General features: G+C 55.0%; 1 protein-coding gene across 1 annotated transcript; it reads right to left on the reverse strand.

Moving 5' to 3' along the window:
- Nucleotides 1-86: 86 nt before the first annotated feature.
- JPH4 (junctophilin 4) lies at nucleotides 87-9,939 on the reverse strand. The gene is made up of 6 exons (XM_044765351.2): nucleotides 9,321-9,939; nucleotides 8,262-8,811; nucleotides 6,740-7,511; nucleotides 3,529-3,647; nucleotides 2,651-3,183; nucleotides 87-1,754 (listed from the first exon to the last, which is right to left on the reverse strand). The coding sequence occupies exons 2-6, from the start codon at nucleotides 8,638-8,640 to the stop codon at nucleotides 1,671-1,673; spliced, it is 1,887 nt and encodes a 628-aa protein (XP_044621286.1). The 5' UTR covers nucleotides 8,641-8,811; nucleotides 9,321-9,939; the 3' UTR covers nucleotides 87-1,670.
- Between the last annotated feature and the right edge of the window lie 5,142 nt (nucleotides 9,940-15,081).

Genomic DNA, 15,081 nt, shown 5'->3' on the forward strand with positions numbered 1-15,081 from the left:
GGCTCCTCGGACATTCTCAGCACTCGGAGAGCCTCAGAGAGCTTGGGTTTGAAGCCATCGCACCCCAAAGGACATAACAGTCCCCCCCCTTTTTTGAACTTTTTTATTAATATATTTTTTTTTGTTCAATTTCTTTGTATTTTTTTCCTGCAAGACTTGGTGTTGGCGGCACTGTTGTAGTTTAACTTCAATCCCAAATTCCAGGAAATAGAAATCAGAAGTAGAGGTTGAGAGGGGAGGAAGGAGAGAGGCAGGCCAAGGAGTAAACAGACTTTGACTAGAAAAAAAGAAGAGGATGTGTGTGGTGGGCATTCCCAGGCAAGGCCATTCCTTGAGGGAGGGGGTTGGCAGGCAGCTTGCCTCTGCCTCATGCAGGGGAGGGAGGAAAGATCCCCAGGGACCTTATAGTCCCCTCTTCCTTGGGCTTCCTGCCCCCAGGGGAAAAGCTAGAACCAGGGATCAGCCACCACCTCAAACAGGGCTCTCCACCCACCTCTCAGCCCCCTTTGCCGCCCACCTCTGCCCTGCCTGGAAGATGTGTGAGGGTGGCTTCCTCTGATCCCCTCCTTCTGTCGTTTTCCCATTTCACAACATTCCAGTGTGACGTGGGAAGGGACATAACCGACTTAGAGACTACTAAACTTGTCACAGCTCCTGCTGCCCTGTGAGTTCCTGTTATCGTCTGTTTCTGTTCCCCAGAACTGCCCCAACCCCCACTGCCACAACTGCCAGAGTTGGGGAGTGGGGTCCTTGCTCAAGTGCCTCTAACCCTCTGCTGTAGAAATGTCTTCTTCAGGCCCCTTAGAAATTTAATCGAAGGCCACAAGTGAGTCCAGACCAACCAAATAAATGTTTAGGGGAAGAGAGAAGGGTGCGAGAGATCAGTGGGCGGACTTGGCTGCACTGGACGTTTTCTTTCCTTACACATTGCTCTTGACATGGCACGCCGCCCTAGTGGGTTGGATGAGGGGCTGGCTGTTGAGGAAAGAAAGAAGGAGATGCTAGGGAGTCATCCTACTTTCCCTTTCCCTTATCTGCTTCAGGGAAGGATGGAGTTAGGCAAGAACCTAGCTCAGTGCTTGGAGGTGAGATAGGGTCCTCCAAGGTCAGAGATGGAGGCAGCACCTCCTCCAGCTTTTTCACTAGGCCTCAGAGGGACCCCAGGCCCCTTGGGTCAGGCTCCTACCACAGCTCGGCCAGTGCCTCACCCAGCATACAGTCCCCCCTTCTCCATTCTCTTCCTCCTTTCCACTCAGCTTCCAGAAGACTCCTCAGGACACCAAACCCCTCACCCTCATCGAAGTTCAGGTCTAAAGAAAAGGTGGGGAGGGTGTGGGGCAATGGTCTGACTTAGATTTGTGTGTCTCAGAGAAGAGAGCAACTCTGAGGAGAAAAGCCCTTCATATGTAAACAATCTAGAGAGAGAGAAGGGGTGGGGTGGGGAAGGGAGTGAGGAAGATGGAGACAGATCCAGAAGAAATGAGAGAGTCTGAAAGGGGAGAGGGGAAGGAAGAGCAAGAGAGGAAAACCAAGGGGAACAGAAAAGAAAGGAAGGGAAGGGAGAAGAGAAAGAAAGCTAGGAGAAGAAACCAGGAGGAGGAAGGGAGAAAAAGGCAGGTCCAAGGAGTGAAGAGGCAGCAACCGAAGCCAGACTAGGCTGGGCAGGAGCCTCAGGTAAGGAGCTGGGAGAACAGGAACGCCAGGCTGAGGTCCAGGAGGGCCACGGCTCCCACCACCAGGGGATTGGCAGCTCCCTAGGCAGATGGGGGAAATGCAGTCTCAGTCCCTGAGGAAGAGGTCCAGTGACAGCTCCCATCTTCCTGCCCAGGCTGAGGTGGCAAAGCTGAAGGGTCCCAGCACCTCTCCTCAGTCTCAGGCGTGGGAGGATCTCTAGCCTTTGTTTTGGATTGCAAAACACCCCTCTTCTCCCAGGCAGGGCCCCACCTTCCCTCTGGCTCCCTCAAGTCAGGAACAGCCTTTCCTCTCTCCTCTGTCCACTCCCCTCCCACCAGCATGTCACGTGGCCGAGGCAGAAGGTGCCTGGTCTTAGTAGCAGGCGTTGGCAGCAGCAGTGGTACTGCAGTAAAGCGAGAGGGATGAGGGGTGAGGATGTGGTTGCTAGGGAACAGGAGAAGGCCTGAACTCCAATCAGAGTAGAGGGTTCTGGGGAATCTCCGCCCCTCCTGGGTTTCTGTCTTCTTTCCTATTTCCCTTCTTCCCAGGAGAGGGAGGGAGAGACAGGGTAGGGAGGGAACAAGCTTTTCCTTTTTTATTTCTGGGCACCAAAGAGAGAAAGTGTGGAGGTGGGGGTGGGGGTGGAGTAGGAAACTGGTTGCTGAAATGATATGGGAGGAGAATAGGGAACCATGTTCTAGCTCCACCGTTAATTATTAGTTTGTAGCCTTGGGCCAGTTACTTCAAGTGCTCTGGGTCTCTCTCAAATGAGGGAGTTGGACCTGAAGGTCTCTTTTGGGATATGGGCCAGGATTGGGCAGGCAGAGAGGAAGCTGAGTCCAGATCAAAGCTCCTCAGGGGATCAGACAGAGGTCTAGACAGAATGAGAGGCAAGGCTTTGGGAAGAGGGGCCAGAAAGGAGCCAGAAAGGAGCCGAGACTCCGAGGGCACAAAGTGGGGACGGAGGGTGTCTCACCGGCTGGGCGGGCCTCTCGGTTGCAGCAGGCTCCTCAAGCTCTTCCATCAGGCACCTGGCTTCAGGACCCCTTGAAGACGGGCCCCTCAGGACTGGTGTGGCCCTGGGCTCAGGCTCCGAGCCCCCTGGGGTCCTCAGCTGGGGCAAGGGCTCTTCATCTTCCCCCTCCTCCTCTCGAAGACTTCCAGAACTGTCGCTGCGGCCTCCAAGGAGTGGGGAACTGTCTCTGGGCCCTGGCCCCTGCATCCCAGCCTCATCCTCGGCCTCATAGCCAGCTAGTTCCTCTGCCTGGTCACCTGGGCCCCCCCACTCCTCAGGCCAAGCTTTGGGGCTGGAGAAGGGACCCCGGTCTCCTCCAGGAGGCAGTGGGCTCCGGCAGGCAGGGTGTCGCCAGGGTTGGCGGGAGGAGGCAGGACTGCTGGGCAGTTCAGGGGAGCCCTCTGAAGGGGTCAGTCCATTCTCGTATACCCCAGGGCTGTCCTCATCCAAGGGCTCTGTGTCGGAACCTTCTGAGTCCTGTCTCGGTCTGTGGCCTGGGGCAGGGATAGCTAAGAATCAGAGGGGCCTAACTGGCCTTGAGCTGCAAAAGATACAGCTTTATCCCCCAGTCTGGGCACCTCCCAGAACTTTGATGTCCCCAGGCTTACAGCCTCTCATTGCAAGACCCCAACCCCCTAGTCATTCTTGCCCTGTTTCATAAATTCCCAGGTCCATTCTCCAAACAACCAGGCCCGACCCCCACCCTCCGTCCCCTTGGAGCCTCATTCTGTGGCTTTCCCATCCCCAGTCCCCTGCAGGGATTGCCCTCCCCTTTCCATGCCAGAGCCCCCACCAGCTCCCCAGGGACCCACCCCTGCCCCAGGCTGCCCATGCCTCACCTGGGGCCTCTAACATGGGTTGCAGGTCCTGGGCTATCAGTTTGGCCATTCGAGCTGCCTCCACAGCCTTCTCGGCGACACTGCTGGCTGCCACCGCCTTTAGAAGGGCATCTGCTGCCCTGTTGGGTTCCAGGGACAGGGACTTAGCAGACCAGCCCCCACTTCAAATTAGCCCCCCTCAGATACCCCAGCCCCCTGGCCCATGTCCCCACCACAATCCCCTGGATCTGAGCTCACCCCTGGAGTGCTCACCCTTGCTCACACTCTGCCAGCTGCTCTCCTTCCTGGCGGGCAGGGCCACTGGCTTTTGGCTTCTTCTAAAGCTGGGCTGAGCCTATGTCATCACCCCCCCTTCACCCCCCCGGCTCCTCTCACACCCTTCCACCACTGCATCCTGTAGTAACACTTCTTCCAGCTGCAGGGGCCAGGCCCTCCCCGGCTGCCCGCCACTGTCGTTCCATTCCTGTCATGCTCCCTTCTCAGTGACAAATGAGACTTCACTCTCTTAGCACATCCCTCTGCAGTCACACCTGCTTGGTGCTTACAGGTTATGCCTGCCTGTCCTCTCTGCTGTCTGTACCTCCTGTTGTCATCAACTCCTCTCACACTCCCTGGGGGTGCACAGCCATCTCTGGGGTCCAGGGCATCTTCCTGGACCTTAATCCTGCCCTCCTGGCAGCCTTGCCCGGCCCTGCCCCTTGTTCTGGGCTGCCCTCTCCCTCTGCTGGGAGCCTTTGCCTCCCTTTCCCTTACTGCTGCTAGCCCTTCTTATTATTTGTCCCTGCCTCCTCCACTGCAGATTTCCTGACCTGAGAATTTCACCTCTTGCTTGTCTTCACCCCTTCTGTTATCACACTGTCCTCCCTGCTTGGTCACTGCCACTGTCCCCTGTCCCGCCCCCTCCTTTCTGAGCGCTGGAACTGGAGTAAGGGTGGGTCCCGCCCTTTCTCCTATGATCTATTCCCTCTCCTGATAACATGCATACTTTCTCAGCATGGTGATTAGACCTTCTGGGTAAGCTCTTAGTCTCCCTTCCACAACCTCCTCCCATCCTGCCCTGCTCCATAGGTACAGGTCGCCTAGAAGCATTATCGATCCTTTCCCCACTGGGGTTTCCCAGTTCTCCTTCTGATGTCAGATGCTTCCTCAATTTTCCCTTCCCTTTCAGCCTCTGCTGTTAATCGTAGGTGCCTTGTAATCATTCATTCAGGTCTGTGATCTTGACTGAAGGTGGGGTACAAAGGAGAAGGAGATAGAGGTAATCAGACATCCTTGTCACGGGCTTGAATGGATCCAGACCAATGACTCCCTCTGGCCCCAGACCTGGTTTTGTCTGGCCTAGGAAGGCAGTCTGGGTATGCATGTAGGGAGAAGGGTGGTGGTGTCCACTATAGTCTTTGGTCCACCTCTTCTCTATGTACCTTGGGAGATATGGTCAGCCTCCTCCCCTCAAACTTGGTGAGTCAAGGACGTTTAGAGCCTCTTTGGAGGGACTTCAGATAATGCTGTTCTTAGGGCTTTCAGAGTCTATATGCTAGCCCTGTCCTGAAACTGAGCTGGTCTCAGGATTTAGGGCAGGGGATGAGGGTCACAGTCTTGAGTTGCACTGAGTTCTACTGCAATACTGCCCAGAGCCTGTGTTTTTCAGTTTAGATGGTATGAATGATCAGGTCCTAGGCAGTAGACCCAGTCTGTGCTCAGGCATCAGGCCAGGCTCAGGCTACCTGGCAGAGGCACCTGCTGCTGAGGCTCTGCTGTATCCATGGCAGCTAGCAGCCAATCAGATTTGCCAGGCCTGTTGCTGGGGAGACCAACCAGCCTCCTCCCACTGCCTGATCCTCCAGCTACTGAGATCAGTTGTTCCTGCACATGCCGGCTCCCCATCTTTCTAAAGTGCTCCCTGGTGCTTGGCCCTCCCCCTTCCCGGGCTTAAGGCCCTGGACTTTAACCACCCACACACTCAGATATATCTACAGATAGACAGTCTCTGGCTCAGGCATCTACTCTGGATATGACATGTTCACACACACACACACACATTGTCACCCATTATACAAACTCACTGAAGCATATTTGGATGTATTTTGACCTCTGATCCTCTGAAACAGACTCAAATTTAAACAAAATCCTGTGCCCTCTCCTTTAAAGAACATCCAATCTATAAAAATTCATATATGTGAGTTGTATAAATCAGGGCCTGTGAATCTAATGGATTTTTGGCTTTCTTTAGGTCTTTGCTATCTAATCCAATAGTCACAAGCCGTATGTTAAGCACTTAAAATGTGGCTGGTCTGAATTGAAATGATGTGCTGTAAGTATAAAATACATATTAGATTTCAAAGACAGAAAAAAAAAGGGAATGTAAAATATCTCATTAATAATTTTATATTGATTATAGGTTGAAATGATAATATTTTGAATATATTGGTTTAAATAAAATATATTATTTAAATTTGTGTCATCTGTTTCTTTTTATTTTTTCCTATGGCTACTAGAAGATTTGAAACATGTATCTCACTTACATTATATTCCTACTGGATATTCCTGCTTTAAATAACACGGTTCCTGATGCACGGACATGTAATCTGATTTACAGAAGGGAAATTTCATTTACTGGCAAGCCTCCTTTCCTCAAACCTTTTATTAGTTGACTAAAGGGAGCAGAGGAGGCCAAGCTGAGAGGGGCTATCTTTTCAGGTGGATGGGTCAGCTGTGCAAATTAGACCTCCCCAAGGCCCAAGGCTGAAATGGTCACGGGACTGTGGGCAGGCTGAGATGTGGTTAGGAATGCACACTCCCTGTCTCTCTGCTCAGAGCTTCTGCTCCAGACTTGAGGCCTGGAGCCTGGATCAGGTGCAAGAAGAGGAAGACTAGGGACAAGTCTGAGGTCCAAGAGGTTTCTTGGGCCTGCACAAGACAGTGCTCATTGTTACTCCTACACACAGCAATGACACACATCCCCACAAAAGACACACTTACAGTCTAAGACGGCTTGCCTCAAATACCCAGCCACCCACATCCACCTGTAGCCTCAGATATAAACACCCCAAATATCCGAGGCTACAACTGCCTGGCCCTAGGCCTGTGCTTCCCCACCAGGCCCTAGGCCTTGGCTTTGGGTCTTGGTCCTCCTTTAGGCATTGTCTCCCTTCCCTGTCCCCAGGATACCTTCTCCCCTTAGCCCAGCTTTGGCCTCTGCACGGATGCCCACCTGGCAGCGGCGATCTCCTGGCGCTGGCGGGCAGTGCTCACAGCTCGACGGGCGCCCTCGACAGCCCGGTCCACCTTCTCCTTGACTTTGCCCCGCCGAAGGGCCAGAGGCAGGAGGCTGCGCACTCGCCCCCCGTGCACCAGCCGGTTGCGCTTGTACTTGCCCTCCTCTCGGGAGCCGTCGGGCCGGGTGGTGCGCCCGTAGCCGTGCCGCCGGTTGCCCAGCCACTCGCCCTCGTAGCGCAGCCCGTTGGAGCGCTGGCTCACCCCGTAGCCGCTGCGCCGGTCTGCGCACCATTCGCCCGCATACACCTCAGTGGCTGAGCCCTCGATGAGGGCGGGCGGCGCTGGGGCCGGGGGCCCGCTGGCCTCGGAGCCCGGGGGTCCTGTGCTGCCCACCTCGCTGCTCACCTCGCTGCGCAGGGAGCCCCGCTTGCTGCCCAAGGAGCTGCGGCGCCCGCCCGCCCGAAGCCCGCTGAGCAGCAGGGAGCGGCGGAAGAACCCGCCGGCCGCGGGGGTGCGCTTTCGGGAGGACGCGCCGTCGGCGTCCCCGGGCCCGGCCAGCACGAAGCCGCCCCGGGAGCCCGAGGCCGGGCTGCCGCCCTCGTCACCTGGCAGGGGCAGGGGCGGGGGCGGCGTCGGGGGGTCGCTGTGGCCCGAGTCCAGCGAGGTGCGGCGGGGCGAGCGCAGCAGCGCCGCCTGATGGTAGGGCACACTCTGGCGCACCCCGTAGCCGTGGCGCTTCCCAGCCTGCCACTGGCCCTGGTAGGTGCCTGCGGGCGGGGTAGGACCGGGAGAGACAGTCAGGACCCGCTGCTCCTTGCACCCCAGGCCCCAAGCACCCCTGGAAGCCTACGTGTCGGGTTGGAGAGGTGGGGGCAGTTAGCATGGAGGTTGGGGAAGGGCACTAGGAGCGGGGGACAGGCCAGGCTGGGTGGGAAGGCGTGGAAGAGCAGAGTGAAGACAGACAGGTAGCAGGAGATAGGTAGACTTGGGCAGTGCAGGTAGACAAGGGGAAGAGGGAGGGCCAGGCAGGCTGGTGTGTGTGAAGGACAGACAGTCCAGAGGGTGTGAAGGACAGGTTGACGGGGGTGTAGGAGATAGTCACGTGACAGGCAAACAGCACTAAGAAGGGCAAGCTGACTGAGGAAATGTGGACAAACAGGTAGAGCAGAGGTGTTAGGGACAGGCAGGTGGAGAGGGGAGGTGTGGGGGGCAGGCAGACAGGGGGTGTGTAAGGGTCAGGTAGATGGGAGGTGGGAGGACCAGGTGAACAGGGGAGGGGTGAAGGCAGGCAGATTGGGAGATGGAAAAGCAGGCAGGGGGCAGACAAATGAGGAAGGCGTGTGTGATGGTGGGAGGAGAGGGAAGAAAGATGGGCGCCGGGTTGCAGATCGCTGGGGAAGGCGTCTAGGAAAGCAGCGGGCAAGGGGGCCCATGGCTGGGGAAGGCGCAGGCGGGACAGGCCGACGGGGAGGCGCACGCGGACAAGCAGACAGACAGTAGTGGGTCGGGCCCCGCACCTCCGTCGGAGTAGGTCTCGGTGCCGTAGCCGTCCTGGAAGCCGTCCTTCCAGAGCCCGGCGTAGCGCAGGCCGGACACGCTCTCCCACACGCCGCTGCGCCCCTTCAGCCCGCCCAGCCACTCGCCGCGGTACGTCCAGCGGCTCTTGCGCTCCACGCCCAGCCCTTCGCGCTTGCCGTGCTGCCAGTGGCCCTGGTAGCTGTGTCCGCCGGGCCCCGTGAAGACGCCCAGTGACTCGAAGCCGTGCGCCCAGCAGCCGCTGTACTCGCCCTGGGCGCCGGGCCCCGTGCACACGCCGTAGCCATGTGCCCGCCCCGCCTCCCAGCCCCCCACGTAGCAGCCCCCGTCGTCAAAGTCGAACTTGCCCCCGGGGGACATGCACGTAGTTGGCGCGGCCTCAGCCCCCCGGCGGCTCACCGCATCCTGGGGCTGGAGAGCCGGCTGGGGGCCTGGGAGCCGGGCGAGGCCTGGGGGCGGGGGCAGTTAGACCGGGGCCGGGCGGGGGGGCCCCAGCGCGGGCTGGCAGGGCCGGACCCTCATCCTGAGTGGCTGCGGAGAAAGAGGGGGGAAGTGGCGAGCGAGGCCCCTCCTCTTCGCCCGCCGCTCCTTGGCCCAGTGGCTCAGGGGCACCAGAACCGCCCCCAACCCCCCCACCCTTCGCCAGCGTCTTCCAGCAGCTCCCAAGCTTTGGAGGCTCCCTCACCCCTCCCTTCTTGTAGAGGGCCCCTCCCAGGACTTGGGGTCCCGATCCCAAGCGGGAGTCCCACTTCTCCAATCTGGAACCCCAAAGTGTCGAGTGTGGATGGCAGTTTGGGGGTTGCTGAGAGGGGGGCTGGGCAGAGTCGTAGGCCACCCGCTTCCCTAGCTGCTGTCAGGAGCCCTCTGCCCCGGGGTCTTTGGCTTCCCAGGCAAGGAGGGGTGTGAAGATGTAGGGGGAGATCGGAGCAAGGTGGGCAGAGGGTTTGGTGGGGGAAAGGATGGGGATGGGGAGGCTCTGCTGGGGAAAGGCAGGGGTGAGGATGGGCAGACAGGCGGAAAGGATGGGGCAGGTTACTCACCATGTGGGCTGGGGCTCAGGCTGCCTCCCAGGCACAGCATCCATGGCTGGATAGCTCCACTCCCACCTCGCCCGGGCAAGCCAAGCCCCCTCCCCTTCCGGAGAGACTGCTCCAACCCAGAGAGCTAAGGTGGGGGAGCCGCAGGAGAGTCCCCTTTCTCCCCAGCTGGGAGAACAGGCGGTGGAGGGGGGGCGTGAGGTAGTGACAGGGGTGGGGGGAGACGAGAATAGCGTAGGGGAAAAAATCTGCCTTGGATAGGGAAGAGGAGCTGGGAGCTGGATGGGAAGGGAGAGGGGGCTATCAAGAGGGGGTGTTTTTATTATTTTTTTCTTCTTATGGTTGGGAGAGGAGAAAAAAAATCAAAATTCTGATTCCATCCCAGCACAAATCAATGTTTGCTCCATCCCAGCATCACGGGGGAGGCTGGGCCAGGCAGATTTAAAGGGGCAGGGAGAAGAGAGGAGAGGAGAGGATGGAGAGAGGAGGAGGCGATGAAGAGCCAGTGGCGATGATAGTGGTGGGGGGTGGGGGGAGAGCCCAAGCAGAAAAGCAGGGGTGCCTGCTGAGCCTACGGGGAGGGAGGAGGCAGGTAGGAAGGAGAATGAGAGGCACAGGGACCCCCAGAGTGCAGAAAAACCCTGGGAAGCAGGCAGGGAGTGGGGTGAGGCCGAGGGGAGGGGAGGGGAGAGGAGCAGAGCCAGGGGGAGGAGACTGAGCTGAAGATGGGGAGGCTGGGGGAGGCCGAAGCCAGGCGGGGGAGGAGAGATGCTGGTGAGGCCGGGAGAGGGCGAGAGGAATACAAAGAAAGAGGTGCAGGGGTGAGAGCTAAGGAGGGAGGAGATGCTGCTGGAGAGGGAGGGAGACCCATTCTGGGGTTGGTGAGGGATAGCAAGGAGGAGAGAAGCAGGGGAGGAGAAGGAGGGAGGAAGAAATAGATATGGAGACTGAGCACAGTAAGGGCTGTGAAGGGAGAGAGAGAGCTCTGCACAGGGAAGGGCAGGCATGGGCATAACAATCCCGGCAGGAAGAGCCCTAGCAGAGGCAGGAGGGCCGGAAGGGGTATTTATAGGGCTCTGGGGAGAAGGATGAACCTGCCAGCTGCTTGGACTGAAGCCAGGGAGCCTTTGGGCGTGGATGCTTGTGTCTACTGAGTCCACCATGCTCCCTAAGAAAATGCTGCAGGGGAACCAGGAGGCTCCCCCACCTGCACTTTCTGGGGGAGCTTGAAATGCAGCCTAGCCAGGAAGTCTGGCCCCAGCAGTGCTTTCCCAGGCCTTGCCGTCCTCCACCCCCCACCAACTCCTTCTCCCTGGGTTGTCCCTCTGAAAAGGAGGGGTGGCATGAGGAGTATATTGTTTGTGAATGGGGAAGAAGGTCATGCCTGGAGGGACCGTAAAAATCCTGTGGGTTTGGGGTTTGGAGTCACCTCTTTTGCAAATCTAGAGGCAAAGACCATACGCATCTTTGGGTGGACCCTTATTGCCTAGGACTCCTTCAGCCTGCACCCGTCCCCAACCACTCACCAGAGGGGCGGCACATCCTGGGCCTTGCTGTTTACAGACAGAAGTAGGCAGAGACTGGCTTCCCGGCCCCTCAGCTTACTTACATGCTGCCTCCTCACTGCCTCTAAGCATATGGGAAGGAGGTCGCTGTCCAATGACACACCACGGGGTGAATAGTCAAATGCACTCAATTGCTTTTATTTTCATACAAGGTCTGGTCCACCCCATCCTTTTACAAAGAAGAGAACTGAGGCCCACAGGGGAAAGTCACTCACCAGAGGCCACACAGCAGAGGTGGCAGAGCTCAGATTAGAACACTAGACTTCAGTTTTGAGCCTCGTAATTCCTCCCAAGAGTCCATGTACTTGGGAACCTCCCTTCGACTCAGGAGCTCCATTTTGAGTAGTGTGGTGAAATAAAGAGCATGAGGTTTGGCATAAAAAGGAATTTCCCTTGCACTTTGTTTTCCTAAAGGTGGATGCGAGGTTGGAGAAACATGTAAATTTTAAGCCTCCTGGTCAGGGACCACATCTTCTAAGTGCTTAGCATGGAACAGGGCATCTATGGGCCCACTTGGGACAAGACTGGTGGTAGAGAAGACCTTCTTTCCTTCCTTCCTCCATTTCTTCATTCACCCAACATTTACATAGTTTACTGTGTACCAGGCATGTTTCCAGGGGCTGGAGATGAACCCTGTGAACACTGTGGTGCCTGCCCTCACAGAGCTTACTATCTAGTAGAGAAGACAGACAACCAACAAGCAATTCTAGTGTCATTAGTGCTATGACAGGTTCATGGGATAGAAACAGGGAATAGGGATGGGGTCTAACTGAGGCTGGCTTCCTAGGGAAAGAGGCACTTAAGATGAATCCAGAAGGGAGTTCTAGGACAGACCCAGCTGCATCAGGTCGCTCACCCCTAGATATTCAGGCCTGCCTTCTCGACACAGTGCCTTGTCCTACTCAGTCCCTAAGGTCCCCTTTTTCCCCAAGAAAGGAGGAAAACAAGAAAAGAAAAACCAAGTTATGGGCCTGGGGAGACCTGTGCCCAGTTCTTTAGGGAGGAAGGGTGGCAGGGGTAACTGGAAGGTGGGAGTGATGCCTTGTTGGTGGAGTGACTCCACGTGGAATTCTAAGTTGCAAGTCAAGCTGTGGGGTCAGATGAAGCCCTGAAGAAGTCGCTGATGGAACTGCCCTGGAACACGTGGGACACACAGCCCCAGCCCCCAGGCCTTCCTGGGGAGGCAGCCTTCCAGCCCCTGTCTGGTCTGTCTCTACAGGTCCTATAATATCTTCTCTTAGGAAAGAAGGTGCACTGGTTTGTTTCACCACAAGTTACCAATGTCTGGCGGTCATAGAAAAGGGAACCAACATGACGAGGGGCAGCTCTGCGCTTGGAGCCAGCAGTGTTTGGCTTTCCACGTGCATTGCTTCATTCAGTCCTCACAACAGAACTGAAACTGTGAGCAGTCCAGGCTGGAAGCCAAGAGCTGGGCTTTCAAAGCTGGACAGACCTCTGTCTGAATCCTGACTCTACTGCCCTCTCGCTGGGTAAACCTGACACATTCGCTAACTTTTCTGGGCTGCAGTTTGCATGTCTCTAAGATGGGAATACCGTAACCTACTGCAGAACTTATTGTGAGGGTTGAAATGACCATGGATGAATAGTTTGTGATAATATATGGTGGGAAACCACTTGGCAAAGCACCTCATGCCTAGTAAATGGCCAGTAAATGGTGGTTGAAAATTAGGTCGGCATCATGCCAGTTTTATAGGTGAGGAATCTGACACCCAAAGTTAATCTGCTCAATGTTGCAGAGCTAATATATGGCGTCCTTGGAGTTGAATGTATATCAGACTCCCAAGTTGGCATACTTTAATAAATGTAATTTTTGGGGCCTATTTATAAAAGTAAAACATGCTCATTGTAGAATTAGGAAAATAAAGCACAATATTAAGAATAAAAATCACCTATACTCTCACTGCATAATGAATACTTTGGTGTATTTTCCTATAGTCTTCTCTTCTATGTACTTTCTATTTAACATAATTAGTTAAATGCTGCATATACAATTTTGTATCCTCCTTACTTGCTTTGCCTTATATTGTAAGCATTTTTCCATTTCATTAAAACATTCTTGAATTTTTAATGGCTGCATAATATTCCACTGTTTGGACGCAGCATAATTTGTTTAACGATTCTCGCAAAGCACTTTTATGCCGTTTGCACAGTTTTTGCTATTAAAAATTAACATCTTTTATACAGATCTTTGAATCTCTGATGCTTTCTTTTAAAAATGTTTTATCATAGAAAATTTCAAACATGTACCAAAGTAGACAAAAAATAAAATAAAGAACGCCCATGTACCCATCAGCCAGCTTCACCAATGATCACTTTGGACTAATCTCTCCTCTGCCATTTATTTCAAATTCCAGGTATCATGTTATTTCAGTCTATTGATTTCTTGAAGTTGGATTCTTTTTTTTTCGGTAAGGAAGATTGGCCCCAAGCTAACCTCTGTTGCCAATCCTTCTCTTTTTGCTAGAAGAAGATTGTCACTGACCTAATATCTGTGCCAGTCTTCCTCCACCGTGCCTGTGGGATGCCACCACAACATGGCTTGATGAGCGGTGTGTAGGTCCATGCCAGGGATCTGAACCCATGAATCCTGGGCTACCAAAGCAGAGGGCATGAACCTAACCATTATGCCACTGGGCCAGCCCCTATGGATTCTTAACAGTAGAATTACTGGATCAGAGGACAGAGACACTTTGTAAGATTTTGGATTTATTTTGCTAGAATCACTTACAGAAAGGTTGTACAAACTTATACACTCATCAATTGCACTTGAGAGTGTTGGTCTTATTGCATCCTGACCTGCATTGACCTTTAGTTGTAACACGCATACACACACACACACACACACACCCCTTTTGCCAGCTTGGCAGGTGAAAAGTGCTTTCTTCATATACATTTGTTTGACTCATTGCTGGGCTTGTACTGAGAAGGCACTGGTGACTACGTTGGAGCAGAATCTCCTGAAGAACCCCTAGGAAATGTGCTGATACCTCCTGGGGACTCCATTTGGGGCCTGTGGGGTGGGGAGTTCATCTTCCAGCTGTGCTGGGAGCAGCTAGCTTCCCACAGCCGCCAGAGCAGAGAGCAACTTGGAAAGATCTCTTGCTTCATCCATGGGCAGCCACCAGGGGGCAGGATGGGGCCAGAGAGCCTAACGGTGGGAATGAGGGTAAGAATGGCCGCAGCCAGACTGCATTTCCTCTGTCTGGCCACTGCCGGCTGGACACACATCTCCCCTTTGCTCCTCAGATCATGATTCCAGAATGTTCTGTCCTGCTGTCCTGCCCTGCCTGACCACCCCCGCCTCTCACTGCTTCCAGGTTTGGCTTGCTTAAAAGGGAACGGGGGTTGGAGAACTCGGTTCTCTACCCTCTCTGTGGGACAGGACTCACTATGTAGCAGGATTTTTAACCTGAGGTCCATGGACTGTGGGACTCAAGGACGGGCCTTAGGGACTGTGAATCCTCTGAAAATGGGCAAATGGGGCATGGATATCCATTTTTCCCTCTGGGGAGAAGACAGTAAATTTTGTGAGATTCTGAAAGGAGGATCCATGCTCCCAAAGTCCAGTATCTTCTGGTACCTCCCCCTCCCTCCTAAGCCCATCTACTTCCTATGGTGGCTGCGAAGGGAGCAGCTTGGTGTTGGAAACAGGGCGATCTTGGTGGCTAGGCTAAGGGATTGGGCCTTCAGCATCCTCCAAAGATGCTCAGAGAAGGAGCCTGGATCTTCCCTGGGTGGGACGGGTGGAGAAGGGGAAGTGGGCAGTACTCTATCACCTGCACAGACAATGGGGTGCTACTAGATTTGGGTGCACATATGTGTGGTTTAAATGACTGGCTCGGGGAGCAGAGGGGATGGGGAAGGCACTCTGATCCCCGGCCGGTGGTCTTGGTGCCTGTACCTCTGAGCCATGGGTGGTGGCAGCAGTAAGATGCCCAAGAGGGAGAGACACCAGCCAGTCTACTTTCTAGTCAGGCACTGCTCAGTCTTATTTCACCACAGCTTGCTCTAAGTCGTAGCCCCTGTGCACGTGTGGCTGGGCGGTGGGGTTAGGATTTCCGGATTCTCAGAGCAGTGTAGATTGGCCCTAGGGCAGAAAGAGGAGCTGGGGGCTTGCACAGGCTGAGAGTCAAGGCTAGAGGCATCCAGCACAACAGATTTGAAGGAAAAAGCCTGAG

This window comes from Equus asinus, chromosome 2 (assembly GCF_041296235.1).
Source record: "Equus asinus isolate D_3611 breed Donkey chromosome 2, EquAss-T2T_v2, whole genome shotgun sequence".
NCBI lineage: Eukaryota > Metazoa > Chordata > Mammalia > Perissodactyla > Equidae > Equus > Equus asinus.